The sequence below is a fragment of the Phycodurus eques genome, chromosome 11 (assembly GCF_024500275.1).
Source record: "Phycodurus eques isolate BA_2022a chromosome 11, UOR_Pequ_1.1, whole genome shotgun sequence".
Taxonomy (NCBI): domain Eukaryota; kingdom Metazoa; phylum Chordata; class Actinopteri; order Syngnathiformes; family Syngnathidae; genus Phycodurus; species Phycodurus eques.
The window spans coordinates 15743827-15758735 of NC_084535.1; the positions used below are offsets into that span (position 1 = coordinate 15743827).

General features: G+C 40.1%; 1 protein-coding gene across 1 annotated transcript in view; it reads right to left on the reverse strand.

Moving 5' to 3' along the window:
- Positions 1-2941: 2941 nt before the first annotated feature.
- The window catches only part of kcnk12 (potassium channel, subfamily K, member 12), a 29314-nt gene continuing 17346 nt past the window's right edge, over positions 2942-14909 (reverse strand). Inside the window, exon 2 of the mRNA XM_061690525.1 lies at positions 2942-4095. Within this exon, the coding sequence (XP_061546509.1) occupies positions 3218-4095 (878 nt within the window). The 3' untranslated portion in view covers positions 2942-3217. The remainder of the gene's footprint in view (positions 4096-14909) is intronic.

The window sequence follows — 14909 nt, forward strand, 5'->3', positions numbered from 1 at the left end:
CGCGCAAGGTCACAGCTGTCAGAAGCATGTCGACACAAATATGACCCCAGCATGCCCAGCAGCACATATCATCATAAAACACACCGAATGCTGCAGCTGATGAGGATTGTTTGAAAATCACACTAATATTTGGCTGAATGCGCTTACTTGCTTTCTTTGGGGTTGATGGCCGCATTTAAACTCATGTCTTCAGACCACTATGCATATGCATCTTACATCCTGCCTCAGTTTGAGTAGCTAAATCCTAAAAATCACAATTCAAGGAGGGTCAGTTTTGTTTGCCATGTAAACGACAAAATCTTTTGGGACTACGGGCTGCGAGCTTAATTGTGTTAACTTTTATGAGCCATTGTATCCATGACTTTTATATTAACAAAGCTGTGTCTTTCCTCTTTGCTGAATGACCATGTAAAGAACATGCCACAAATTTTTCAATTTGTAAAATGCGACAAGTATAGAAATATATATATAAAGTCATTTTCTTTTATACTGTAAATCTTATATGGCTTTACCATGACAGCATGCAGGAAAACATAAGACAAGCCTGACCTTTTTTTCTATTTTCAAACGCAATAATGATAAACAAATTAAAATGATATATACAGTGGAATCTCTCAAAACGTCAACTGAGTCAACGTTTGGGGAAAAATACCCACAGAAGAGGCCCAGTGATGGCAAAGAGGAAATGTCAGGTGAACCAGAAATAAAATTGGGAAAGTGGTAGACTTGTCTCTGCCCTGACTACTAAGCCAATAATACTGTAAATTGATATCAAAATAAAGGAGGAAGATTTGAATGTAAACTGGAAAACGAAGCTGCGTTTAGGCTTAATGTGACAAGAGTCACCGCCTTAGCACAAACATTACGTCACCATGTCTACCACTCGTCATTAAAGGTGAGGGTGACCCATAGGAATTCGAAAATGTTTTGACTCTTGAGCGCATTGATTTAATTTCCAATATTTCCTATGCGAAATATATTCTAATTTCGACCTAAGAGGTTGCACAGTCCATATTTTGGTCAAAACTTAAATATGGACCAAATTTGCTATACTGACATGTATGCTGTAATATCAACAAAGATTTCATCCACAGCTGTTGTAGAATGTATAATAGACCGAAATTTAAATATGACATGGAAAAAAGGCGGCATGGTGTAAAACTGCTTAGCACATCTGCCTCACAGTTCTGAGGACCTGGGTTCAAATCCGCCTCACCTGTGTGGAGTTTGCATGTTCTCGCCGAGCCTGCGTGGGTTTTCTCCGGGCACTCCGGTTTCCTCCCACATCCCAAAAACATGCATGGTAGGTTGATTGAGGACTCTAAATTGCCCGTAGGTGTGAATGTGAGTGCGAATGGTTGTTTGTTTATATGTGCCTTGCAATTGGCTGGGGATAGCCGCCAGTACCCCCGCGACCCTAGTGTAGATAAGTGGTACGGAAGCTGAATGAATGAATGAATGAAAAAAAAACAACATTTTCAATATTCAGATGCTGTTATCTATGTTAATTCTTATTCGGTTGTGAAATGTGCTTTGATCTACAGTGAAAGTACTAGATGTACTAGTATTCAGAGTGAGGCAGATGAGCATAAGGAGAGAGCTAAGACAAGGAAGCAATGTCGTTACAGTGCTATGTGTGTGAATGAAGGTCGTGATGTCTGTGGCCTGAGAGGTTACGGAGCTAAAATGTACCAAGAAAAAACGAGTCTGAGGCTGTTGATTTGCAGTCGGTATGAATCTGTCTCTGACAGGAATATTTTACTGCTACTATTAACGCTATCGCCCCTGCTGCCCACCCCTTCTCTGTCAACCTCCTCTGTGTCTGTATGCGCACAGCAAACATAATTGCGCAGCTTTAAATCACAGATGCCTTGGAAAAGACACTCGCCACCAATAAGGACATTGATCGTGAAGTCTGACAAGGTCGCACAATATACTCTCCAAACATCCTAAGCCATTAATCCTCACCGGCACATTTACTTTGAAATCGGCTGGAAAATCAAGCTCTGGAAGCTTTTGGGTCATCTTTCTCTCTCTTTTGGCGAGAGAGAAAGATGGAGCGAAGGAGGGAGGGAGAGAGAGAGACAGCGAGAGACAGAGCGAGACAGAGACATGAATCTGCAATGATACCTCCCTTGACGAAAACAGCAAATACCCAGAAAAGCGAAATCAATGCAAGTGGGAGAATCCTTCAGGGTTTTGCTTCCCAATTTAGACTAGCCCAGTTTCTTTCAATCTGAATCATTCAGCATATAATGTGCCTGCAATATAAACCCATTTGCCTTCTCATAATCCCCTACCTTACGTCTCATTTATTATTTTTTTAAGTACATTTTCTCAGTACAAAGAGTGATTAATACATTGCAAGTCTTGAATGTTTGTTTTCCTTTCCACACACAGCTGTGAGAAGAGAGAGGGAACATTGGAAGGTACCTCTCTTACCCTTCAAGTTAAAATCTTTGGCCGCAGAAGTGTGTTTGGAGCTGATAAGAGGACCGTTGACTCTCTCAACAAATGGGCTTTCATTCTTTAACCGTGGTCTTTTCTCCACGGTGAGCAAGAGAGAAAAGCAAGATGTCTCTTTGTTGCCTGTTGGTTTAACACATTGTAAGCCCCTCCCAGTGCAGCCTCAACAAATCTGCTACATCATGCTTACAAATTCCTTTCCTGCCAAGATAACGCGTAAAAGAGAAGGTATAGACATGGGGCAAAAATAATGTATGAGATGTATAATGCATAGATTGGTATGTGCTGTATCATCCAGTGATTATCTTAAATGTTAATATCACCACTTATTACTTATTATGGACATTCATATATATATATATATATATATATATATATATATATATATATATATATATATATATATATATGTATATATATATATATATATATATATATATATATATATATATATATATATATACACATACACAATACACACGCACACAAACAATAGTGATTGCGCCGTATGCTTCCCTCTATTCATCTCAGTCTCATAAAAGAGATCATGCAGATTTCATTTTGGGAGTTTGCTGGTTGTCACTCAGCCAGTCATTTACCCTGCTGCTTGATGTCTCTTTATGCTATCAACATCTAATAGTCAAGGATCCCTGTCATCACAGGGGAAATTCAAACTATACAGTCCTGCGCATAGGGGGATAACATGTTGACGTCACAACAGGATTTCTTCCTACTGTGTCTTCTTCATCCTCTACCTGGAGTTACTGGTCTCTGCCAGTCTGTTGTTCATAATGCCCAGGGCACCTACTCCCCCAGAGAAACCGTTATGGCGTGAGCTTCCACAAACCGTCCTGGGATACCCATTGGCCGACTCAGAAAGCTGCTTCTGCATGATGGCCAGTGAAACCTTGTTGGAAGCTGCCAGGTCTTTCATAGAAATCATCTCCCCGGACAGTCTGCGACCCTCAGTGTCACTGTCACACGGTCCATCCTGGCATGGCGGATGGCGAACCTTGGAACCTGGCCGGATGGCATTACGTCTGCCCAGGAAGGTGCTGGCCTTATTGCAACGCTGGCAAAACAAGCAGCTCATCTTCGTCAGCATCCAGTTGAGCACCTGCTTGATTACAATGGAGATGACATTGAAGAGCGAATAGATGCAGCACACCCCTGTTAACATGAAGAGGAAGTTCGCCACCCGGTAAAGGCCTTGGTATTCGTAAGCTGCAGTTTGGCTGCTAACAAAGTCCCCAAAGCCGATGGTACTGAAGGTGACGAAGCAGAAGTACAGTGAATCTAAGTAGGCCCAGCCCTCCACGGGAGTGTACATGGCCGAAGCACAGCAAGAGATAGTGATAGCTGATAAGCCTAGAATCAGCATCACGTGGTAAACGGAGGGTTTCCATCCAGGGAGACAGAAAGCAGAGAAGTCCCGGTGAACCCCCGGTGGGAGAAGGCCGCTGTTTCTGATCCGTCTCTCCCTCACAGCCTTCATGACAACGGCCAGCAGTGTGATTATGCGCTCCAGGAACAGATTAAAGAAGAGGATGGTGGCAGCGCAGCCCAGGAGCCCATAGAAGATCAAAAACACTTTGCCTGCAACCGTCACAGGTGTTGTCATCCCAAAACCTGCAGAGACAGAGGAAATGTTCCACATTAGGATAATTCTGTCTGTGGTTGTAGTCCTGGGAGGTCTTTAGCAGAGTCCAGCCACAACTCAGAATTAGTTTTAAGAGGCTTAAAACTTTCATACCTTTGAGAACAAATATAACAGCAACAGGTAGGTATAAGCACAATGTTGTATATTTCACCATAATAGGACCAGGTTGAAATCCCAATTACAATAATTACTCCTCAGAGAGGTGGGTAGAGTAGACAAATATTGTACTCAAGTATGAGTACTGTTACTTGAAAGTAATATAACTCAAGTAAAAGTAAAAAGGAGGCCACCCAGAAATTACTGAAGAGTAAGAAAGTACTACTTAAGTACTGAGTAAATGGTGAGTAGCTTCTGATTTGTCAGAGCATGAACGTCAAATAAAATACAACTAAAACTAAACTATAACTAAATAAAATTTTAATGTGCAATGTGTGTGTGTGTGTGTGTGTGTGTGTGTGTGGAGTACGCATGTGTTATGGTTACTTATGACCATAAAATAGGGCAAATATGGGCTCATATGCACAGCCAAAACAACAACAAAAACATCTGAAACTTACTGCAAGCTGTTTTCTCAATTTCGAAGTGGGCTGGAATATCCACGTTTGGGCAGACTAGAATTAGACGTCACTAGCGGCTACATTGTATTGGAGCAAACAGCGCCCTATGCATAAGTTGTTGTCGAAACGTTGTTAACATAAATACTCGAGTAAAAGTAAAACGTATGCTGCATTAAAAAATAATCGTCCGTGTGTTGTGTGCCCCTTGGGACAGGGGATTCCTGTGTAATTTAGCGTGAGACATAGGATTATTGTAATGCGGCACCTATGTGGGACATGGGCCTGCCTGCGGAAGGGGAAGTTAGTGTGACGAAGCATGATGACACTATGGTTGTGTACATGTTCCTGTTATCATGCTAAAATGCTTGGCTTTTTGGTATTCCGGCGAGTGCGCAGGTTTTTTAAGCCAATACACTCAGTTTCAAATTTAATTATAATTGTGGTCAATTTGGAAGTTACATTGTACATACTATTTACATTTATCATACAGATTTAGTTCAGCATTTAGTTTCAGACTCCCCCAAGTGTAGATTCATATTCGTGTTAGACTTTACCTGTTTAACAGATGTTTGAGTGCAGAAATGTTCTTTGTAGTCTAAAATCCCAATACATTGCTAATTTGTCTACACGTAAACGGTTGTACACACATTCTAATTTTCAACATCTTAACCGATGTGAGAGACTCCACATATGACGAGGTAAAAATCAGCATGTCTGATCCTGCTCTTATAGTGTGTGGTGTACTCGAGATGCGTAGCGTGTGACATGTGAAGTGGTGCTGTAGGATATCGAGACTGCAAAGAAGAAGAAAGAGTAGATGTAGAAAAAGAAATAGAACAGACAGCTAACTTTGCTTATCCCGTAACTACGTTGCGGTTCCAAACTGTTCTCCCTGTCATTTTTCTTGTGGCCAATGACTTTTGAGACATATTATATTACACAAACACTCAACACAATCAGTTACTCCTGTATTTGTGTCAGGCAACAGCGTGATTCAGGATGTTTCCTAATTGGCTGTTGTTTGTGGGGTTTACCACACATACATTAGGATTTGTGATCGTAATGAAGTGGTTAAACATTTACACTCAGCCCACAGTCACTCTTAACACACTTCATACTGGAAGGAATAACATAAATTACATGCACTTCCACTCCAGTAACCTTACCAACTAGATAGGTGTAAGTTTAATAATAACAAAAAAAGCATCTGCATTTTATACTTAATCTACACACTGACAAAGACACTCACACATACAGTTCACACTCGTATTGAGCCCTACCCACTGAACAGCACACTGTACATTTGTCAACAAATTCACTCATGTTGTGCAATCAACATTTCCTTTATTTCTATCACTTCCGGGCCAAGGTCAAGTGATTTTTCCATGATGGCAATCCTTCATTTGAGTCTCCTGTAGGGCAGTACTTTCTTCCTTTTGGCATCAAGCACCTTTATAACCACCCTTGGCCAATGACATCAATATCGAGACAGTACTTACTTTATGGTACCCAAAATGGCTTTTTCGACCTTATCTTGCTCACTGACAAGCACTCTCGTGAGGGCTGTTGACATGCTGGGTCATTTCGATCAGTACTGATTGACACAGATGGTTTCTAAGATACAACAGGAAATAAAACATCACATAGAACACATGGTTTAAGAGTATGTTTTGCACAAAATGTGTTTTTCTACATGTAGCCTACTGTTTATCCAGTAATTTACATTTGATACAATGTTCTGAAGGTAGAGGGAATCCTGTACAAACCCTCTCGCCTTCATTCCTTTCTTGCACTGTTGTCAAATTGTGCCAAATAAACAAACCAAACCAAACCAAAATCAACAGCTGTGCATCAGTCAGCATTGTGTTAGTGATAAAATAACTAACAGACCACGAGGAAAGGTGGGGGCTAGATATTCGCCGAATTAACTTCTGAGACGAAAACCTTTGCGTTTGATATTTAATTAATTAGCAGCCCAATTCTCTTGTAGTGAAAACTTAGCGTCTTCTTCTAAGTGAGCAGAGACTGTCTTGCGCACCGCATCGTCTCTCATTACCAAGCAAACGACCTAAGAGAGGCAAAGGCACCAGGCATCGATTGAGCGTAGCGTTACAGAGATATTACTCCTGAGCAGAGTGTCAAGACGCATTAGTGACAACAGAACAAGAACAGAACGCAAAGGACAGGCATGCTGCAACCAAAACTGGGCGCTTCAGGATGACTTTATTCACATAGATTCCTGATAAGGTGTGGAAGTCAACAGCACAAACCAACGATGCTTCCGACCTCGGTGACCAACAGCCACAAGGAACTATTTAACTCTGCAGAATCCAATACGAAAAACATCCATCCATCCATCCATCCATTTTCTGAGCCGCTTCTCCCCACTAGGGTTGCAGGAGTGCTGGAGCCTATGCCAGCTATCTTCGGGCAGGAGGCGGGGTACACCCTGAACTGGTTGCCAGCCAATCTCAGGGCACATACAAACAAACAACCTTCCACACTCACATTCACGCCAACAGGCAATTTAGAGTCTTCAATTAACTTACCATGCATGTTTGTGGGAGGAAACCGGAGTGCCCGGAGAAAGCCCACGTAGGCACGGGGAGAACATGCAAACTCCACACAGGCGGGTCCGGGTATTGAACCCCAGTCCTCAGAACTGTGAGGCAGACGCGCTAACCAGTCGTCCACCGTGCCGCCTACGAAAAACATATGTGTGCTAATTCCAACAGAGTGCATAGGAACATATTTATTCATCACCATTAACCATTCTCATCTCCACATGCAAATGATTTTAATAGTTAATGATTCTTGCAAAGGTAATTACACACCAGAATTTCAGGAATGGAGACTGGACCAATTGTACCTATGAATTACCATTTGACAGGTTTAAGAGCAAAAGAAGATGCTGTAATGGTTATCGGGGACACGGAGGTGAAAATGGGATGAAGCGAAATAAAGCACATGACTGAACTATGGTGATTTGGTCATCACATGCATTACATCCACATCATAGCCGCAATTAGAGGCGCAACACAGTTGACAGCAGCTCTCTCTTGCTATAATCAAATGGTATATTGCAGTGAGTCATTAAGTCAAAGCAATACAACAAATCAGTGAGAGGGCCACTAATAGAGGTATTGATGGACTCAATTTATTTTGCCCTGCTTGGACACAATAATCAATCAATCAATTTAAGTTCAAAACAAATACCCTGGGTGAAACACAAATATCGAATTACAGTACGTTTTTAAATATCTGTATAGAATTTTACTATCAGACAATGTTGTACCAGTAAGGAATGCATAATTACGTGAGCATCAGGTGCAAATGGAATAAATCCAAGTGCCCAAATAAAGCTGTTTCATCTGGCAAGTTTGCATCCATTTGCTAACAGGATATACGTATACTCACAAGTACACTTAGTTACACTTGTACAATAAAAGAGTCAAGTGGCTGTAATGGAAGAACCTAGAGTATATCTATACCAGGTGTGCATTTTAATGAAGAGGACTACAAATGGACTGGAAAGGCAGTCCATTGTCATTGTATTTATGACAACTAGCCATAAAGTCTATTTGTGTCCAAATCTGAGCAGAAGAAATGTTCCATATCGAGTGATGTCAAGCAAGGGAATAATCAATAATGTAACTATTTTCTCATATAAATGCATTGAGCTTGCAACTTTAGTGTTTTTATTCGCTCTTTCTTCCATTTATGTTTATTTTCAGAACCAGCAGGGAGCTCTTTAGTCTAAAAATGGCCTTGCAGAACCTGCTGTGTTAACGTTCCATCACCAAATGGCAAAGAAAAAAGCGCAAAACATTAACTGGTGGTGGAGTACTTAGAAGGTAAAAAAACAACAACAGATTTTTCCCTCATGTATAATACCAGAAAGTGGTGTTCATTGCGTCCGCAAGACAAAACAAAAAACATTTTTACATTATGTTTATGAGAAAGTTTCTCAAACACCAAGTTATTTTTGCATTTGGCTTCTGAATGCTAATTTTTGCAGCAAGGGCTATTAACAACATGAAAACATAAATGAGTTTGGGCCTATTCCCAGATGTAAAATGTCCAGAATTTGTTGCCTGATACTGCATTTTACATCCCACATTGCATGTGGTCCTAATGCACATTGAATGAGATGAAAATGTGTCAACCGTATCCAAAATTCTAGCATCACAATGATAGGGGCGTAAGAGAAAGAAAAATAAGGAGGATTCTAATGGTCCATGACTGACAGGGGCCCTTGAAAATAGTGCTTTCAAATTGGAGCATTGAAGTAAGAGGGCCCAAACGTGATATTCCACAAATTCTTGGACGCACCCCTGCACAAAAGAGTAAATGGTCAAAATGTCTTTCAGAATAGTCTGCAGATTTTTCTCCATGCTAATGTAAAGTTGCACATACAAACGACAGAGGACCTTGAAAAAAACATTTGTTAATAAACTTAAAAAAGAAAAGAAAACACGCGACCAAGTTTCAGAGTTGAAGTTTTTTCCAATTCTGTAGGTGGCCGTAATGTGCAGTATAGAGGGGTTGAAAACCACCAAACAACTGAATGAGTGAAATCAAGGGCCCTTTTTTGAGTTTTGATAACATTCCAATGAATGAATGAATAAATGAATGAATGAATAAATGAATAAATGAATAAATGAATAAATGAATATTACTATCACAAAAACCATGCCATGCGCTTGGCTGGAGAGAGTTTAGATTTAAAGTGTAAAGTTTCAATTTATACCGTCAGAATGGTATAGTAAAGTATATATTGAGCAATATGTTAATTATTGTGATTGTATTTGCAATGGTGACAAATACATTTCAGTATGATGCAGTGCAGTCCTACAACAACAAACTACAGTACAACAATCACAAACACGCACTCACTGCTTTATCACGTTGCACTATTTGCATGCTGTTGTTGATTACTACTGGCCACTTATGTGTTTGAGAACTCTCTGCACCATTTGCACAATTGTCACTGTACCAGATACTCACTTTAAATTGCTCTAAATTACGTGAGGGCTCTGCATCATCTGCACAATTGCCACTATATCTGCATCACCATACTAGCAGTAGACTTTCATAGCTCAGTGACTCTCCATATTCTTGTTTTTTTATGTCTTAAATGTATATTTTGTCATAGTGGCTGTTTGTTGTCATACTAGAGTGGCTCCAACTACTGGAGACAAATTACTTGTGTGTCTTGTAAAATACTTGGCCAATAAAGCTGATTCTGATTCTGAACATACCGTTAAATCAATGCCCCAGTGACAGTGTCAATCAGGACTGAACATTATTATCTTTCAAGAAGCATAGTGTTTGAAACAGTTCTTTTCTTGGACCTCATTAGATTGACACCTACAATTGTGGCACCTCAGCGTATTCCTGTGGGATTAAATGACAAATACTTAAGCAATGTTTTAATATATAGACTTTGGTGCTCAAGAACTGATAACATGGTAATCATGAGTGTATTTGGACAGGTTAATAATGCATTGAAAATTTGGTCTCAGATTACTTTTATAAACAACAGAGATAATGTTTGCTAAGAAAAACAAAAATCCTGTATTGATCCTACTAAGTGAAAAATAGCCTTTCGAGAGGAACCAACATTGAGCTGTATGTATGTGTGTATATATATATATATATATATATATATATATATATATATATATATATATATATATATATATATATATATATATATATGTGTATATATGTATATATATATATATATATACAGAAAGTCCTCGATTTACGAACGAGTTACGTTCCTACGCTGGCGACGTGACAGGAATTTCCGCGTAAGTCGGATTTTACGGTTAGTTGAAATTTACGGTGAAATACTTCTGTTACAGGTATTGTCCCACGTGATTGTGACAGCAAGCTCAGTGTGTGTGGGCGTGTGCGTCAGTGTGTGAGTGAGACGGGACTGCGCAGGCGTTGTCCGGCGGGACTGTGAAGGAGGAAGGAGTGCGCGCCGGTGCGATTGTGTACAGTAGCAAGTGTAGTGACAGCGACCGGGGAAGAGTAGCGATTAGCGGAGGACCCGTTGACGTTGAATGTGCAGAGGAGCTAATAAAGCCATTAAAGAAGCAAATCGGTGCTTCGTGCCTTTATTGTTGCCGCCACGCAGCTCAGCTGTGCAACGAGAGAAGGGAGTTAACCCCTGCGTCTCCCGACCACGGTCAAGTGACCGTAGCAGGAAAGGTTAACACTTCGTATAAAGAAACTAAAATACATTAAATTAAAAAAATAAGATGCTATACTTACCATTAGTGCTGAGAGTGTGAAAAACGGAGGGTGAAAAAGGCAAAGATACTCCCGGCGCACAAACACAGACAAGCACTATGCACTAGCTGAGCAGAAACACTATGGCGGACGAGGCACGGGCGTCGTAAAGTCGAAACGTCGTAGGTCGAGTGCGTCGTAACTCGATGACTTCCTGTATATATATCTATATATAGAAAGAGAGAGAGCGAGAGAGAGAGTGAGAGAGAGAGAGAGAGAGAGAGGAGAGAGAAAGAGAGAGAGAGAGAGAGAGTCGAGGAAGCGATGACAGGAGACAGAGCGGCCAAGATTCCTGGCACTGAACTCTATTTAATAAGAACAACATTCACACTACGCATGTGTATTGTTTAATAGGTCACATATAAAGTGACTTTATTTTTTCAATGTAAAAACAGGGGAGTCAATCACAGTCAGTTCCATTGCAAACACACTGTATAATGGGAGAAATGTTTCCGATGTCACAGAAAGTTCTATTTCTGGGTCCTTGGTTATCATCACATTCTTCCTTTTTGCCATCACTTATATGCATCTGTGGTGGCATTACAAAAACACAGGAACACAAGGCAAAACATACTTGTGGAGTGAAATATTTTGGGGCTCACAAGATTTTGTTTTTGAACGCCAAGATTTGTTTGAGTTTTGAGGCCTATTTTCCAAGAAAATTCCGGTTGAAGATTTCACTTTAAATGCTTGAGTACCAACCAACCACTTATCAACTATAAACCATACATACTGGGCCAGGAAAAGTTACAAGTTGTCTGACGAGTTTGTGCGTGTAATTTTATTGTTAGATATTCTACTAAAATCACACAGGCGAATACAAAAATGGGGTGATTCATGATTTAAAAAACACAACTTTTTTTTTTTTTTAAAGGTGCAGCAAATTGCTCATATTCTTCAGCTTTGTTATGCCACGTTTACGCCCCTTTTTGGTACAGAGAATTCTTGGTGCTGCTGAACATCAACATCAGGAATGCACTCAGTCAAAATCAAAATCAAAATCAGACAAACACTAAAGGAATAACCAAAATTGCATAATAACATTCCAGTTCAATTATACAGGTTAATTTTGTGAAGCCCTGCCGTGTAATGAATAGAAAATATCTTAATCAAGGAAAAAGTAACACACCTTTTTTCACCACAGTACTCAGTGCCCCCTTCCTGAAGCAGTTACTAAACTTCACATCTATCTCATGTAGTCCACAGCATTCAGTACATAAAAAATAATGTGCATTTTGTAGGATTAACGATAACTAGCATGCATTCTATTTGCAGTAGCCTAATTTCAAGTAATTAATTAAAGTAATTTTGATTGAAATATGTAGACCCAACTATAAACCTGTCAACTGCAACACAGACAGGTGAAAAAACACACAGCTTTTCATTGTATTGGAATTCACATTTAAATAAATCAAAATGTTTATAAAAGCAGTTGTATCTTTGTGTTATGAAATGATAATGCAAGTGCACTCTGACGATGAAGATATGCGGCTGTCCAGTTACAAATGATGACGTGGATGTGTCCTTTTATGGCACTGAGGAGCCATTTATCCAGATTAATAGCTTCCCTTTGATAGGTTCAATGGCCTTGTTCCTGGCTTTTTCGTGACACTGTAGGTGGCCTCCATGTTTGTAGATGAGCTCACTGACATATAGCTTTCTGTTATTATCCCCCAGAGTAAACACACCTGTCATGATGGAGCCTTTCAAACACTGGCACTCTCAGATCGTACTCAGCAGAAAAGTTGCTGATACAGCATTGCAGTGATGCTACATAGAATGTGAAGAGTTGCAGGAATCTCTTGAACGACATGAAAAATAGGACTGTCAAATCTTGCACATAGACAATGACTGCAAAGTAACTTTAAAACACCTTTAAAATTTATTTTGTGTTGTAACAGTGAAAAATGGCAAGCTGGCTCACTAAGATGATAAGGCAATGCTCAATCACTAGTAATTGATTTTAAGTCTCATCCCTCACTGTGTTTTATTCCCAGTCCGGTAGCCGGAAACTATCCAGTAACAGATTTACTGGCCACAATATTAGATATAGCTGCACAATCTAACCAGAACCAATACAAAAGCTGTATCAAAAATTGTGTCTCTCAATTTTGATTGGCTGCCTCAGGGCTGTTCATTTATTTAACTGTAAATTTGGTGTTATTGTCGTTGTCAGTGGTGAAGAACTGTACTGCACCATACCAAGAGTTTTTTTTTTTTTCAAATATTTTGCCCAGCCATCCATTCATTTTCTATTCTGCTTATTCTGTTCGTGTTCTTGGGGAACTGGAGCCTATCTCAGCTGACATCAGGTTAAAGGAACCTTTTTGCCGTCCTTTATTTGTTATTCAAGTGTTATTCAAATTAACAAACATGCAGGCAAGAGAGAAATTTAAGAGTGCCTGGTAAGCGCTGAGGCGCTGTACTCCTGAGCAGTGTGAGGGTTCGATGCCTCGTTTAAGAGCAACTCAACAGTGCTCAGGAAGCAAACGAGCATATCTCGAATAAACAGCTTCGGTTTTGTATATTTAGTCTTTCTGTCGACAGTTGATTTTGAACCGTCGAATCAAATCCAAGGCCTTAGGAACTGAGCTACCACCACTGTGGTCTTTCACACAGAGACACTGCATCCAGCAATTAGATAATTAGATCCGTGACTACGTCTAATATTGTATATATAGTAGTTAGCACATCTGCCTCACAGTCGAGAGGTCCTGGGTTCAGATCTCAGCTCGAGCCTTTCTTTGTGGAAATTTGCATGTTCCTCAAGTGCTCGCATGGTTATTATCTGTATACGCCGGCTTTCTCCCATAGTCCAAAAATCATGCATGTTACGTTTATTGAACACTTTAAATAGTCTAAAAGTGTAAATGTGAATGGTTGTCTATATATTGCCCGGTCGTTGGCTGGCGACTCTTCTTGGGAGGACCTTGCCGCTCGCCCAAAGTCAGTTGAGACAGCTCCAGTGCCCGAATGACGAAAAGTGCCATAGAAAATGGATAGATGCATGGAAATCTATCATGCGTATCTCTTTGCCTACGCATGTGCTCAAAGGTTTCCAGAAGGAACTGGCGGCAAATACTATACAAACACTTTCCACTGACAATGCTATTATTCAACATACAATAAAAGCAATTATTTTTATTGTAAAAATCATTAAAACATCAAAGGTTCTTCAAGGAGTCCTAATCGACTCGTCTGACGGGATCAAGCAGACTTCTTAATTAAAAAAATTAAAATGCCTTCACTGTGAATCCATTTAGGGTCAAATGCAGAGTGTTAAAGAGTTTAATTAATTTGAATTGTTGTGCTGGATGAATGCTTTAAACTTCTGCTCTTCCAACTGAGCTACACAATGTCAAATTGCAGAGATGCTGTTTGATGCAATCACTCACTTAAAAGATGAATAAATACAGAAATCCCTTATGTTGTTTCTTTTGATGCAAACAATTACAGGCTAAATCGACAGAGCAGCTACACTAATACAGTTGTTTTCCTGAAAGCATTTTCATGTCTAAAATTAAAATGTTAAAACAACTGGCGCAATTGATCTTTGCTCCTCCATAAAAGCAAAAACTAACTACATCATAAAGCAGAATATTGTCGGGAAGCCGCCCCCCCCCCCCCCCCCCCCCCCCCCCCCCCGGCCATTACATTTTAGTGCCGTTTATACGGAACAGTGATCTGGAAAAAAGGAAACTTCCATCTATAACGGACAGTGTAAAAAGCTTTTGATGAGCTATTGTTGTAGATATTCCTATCCATGTCATGATGTTTTAGAATATGATCCACTGCTGTACATAAAACTACTAAAAATAGCCATCTGCGAGGAGAACTCAAGTGAGGCATCAGTTCAAGGCGGCTAAAGGTGACAAGAAAACTGCCCTGCCTAAACTCACACAGATCCTGAGGAAAAGGCTCAT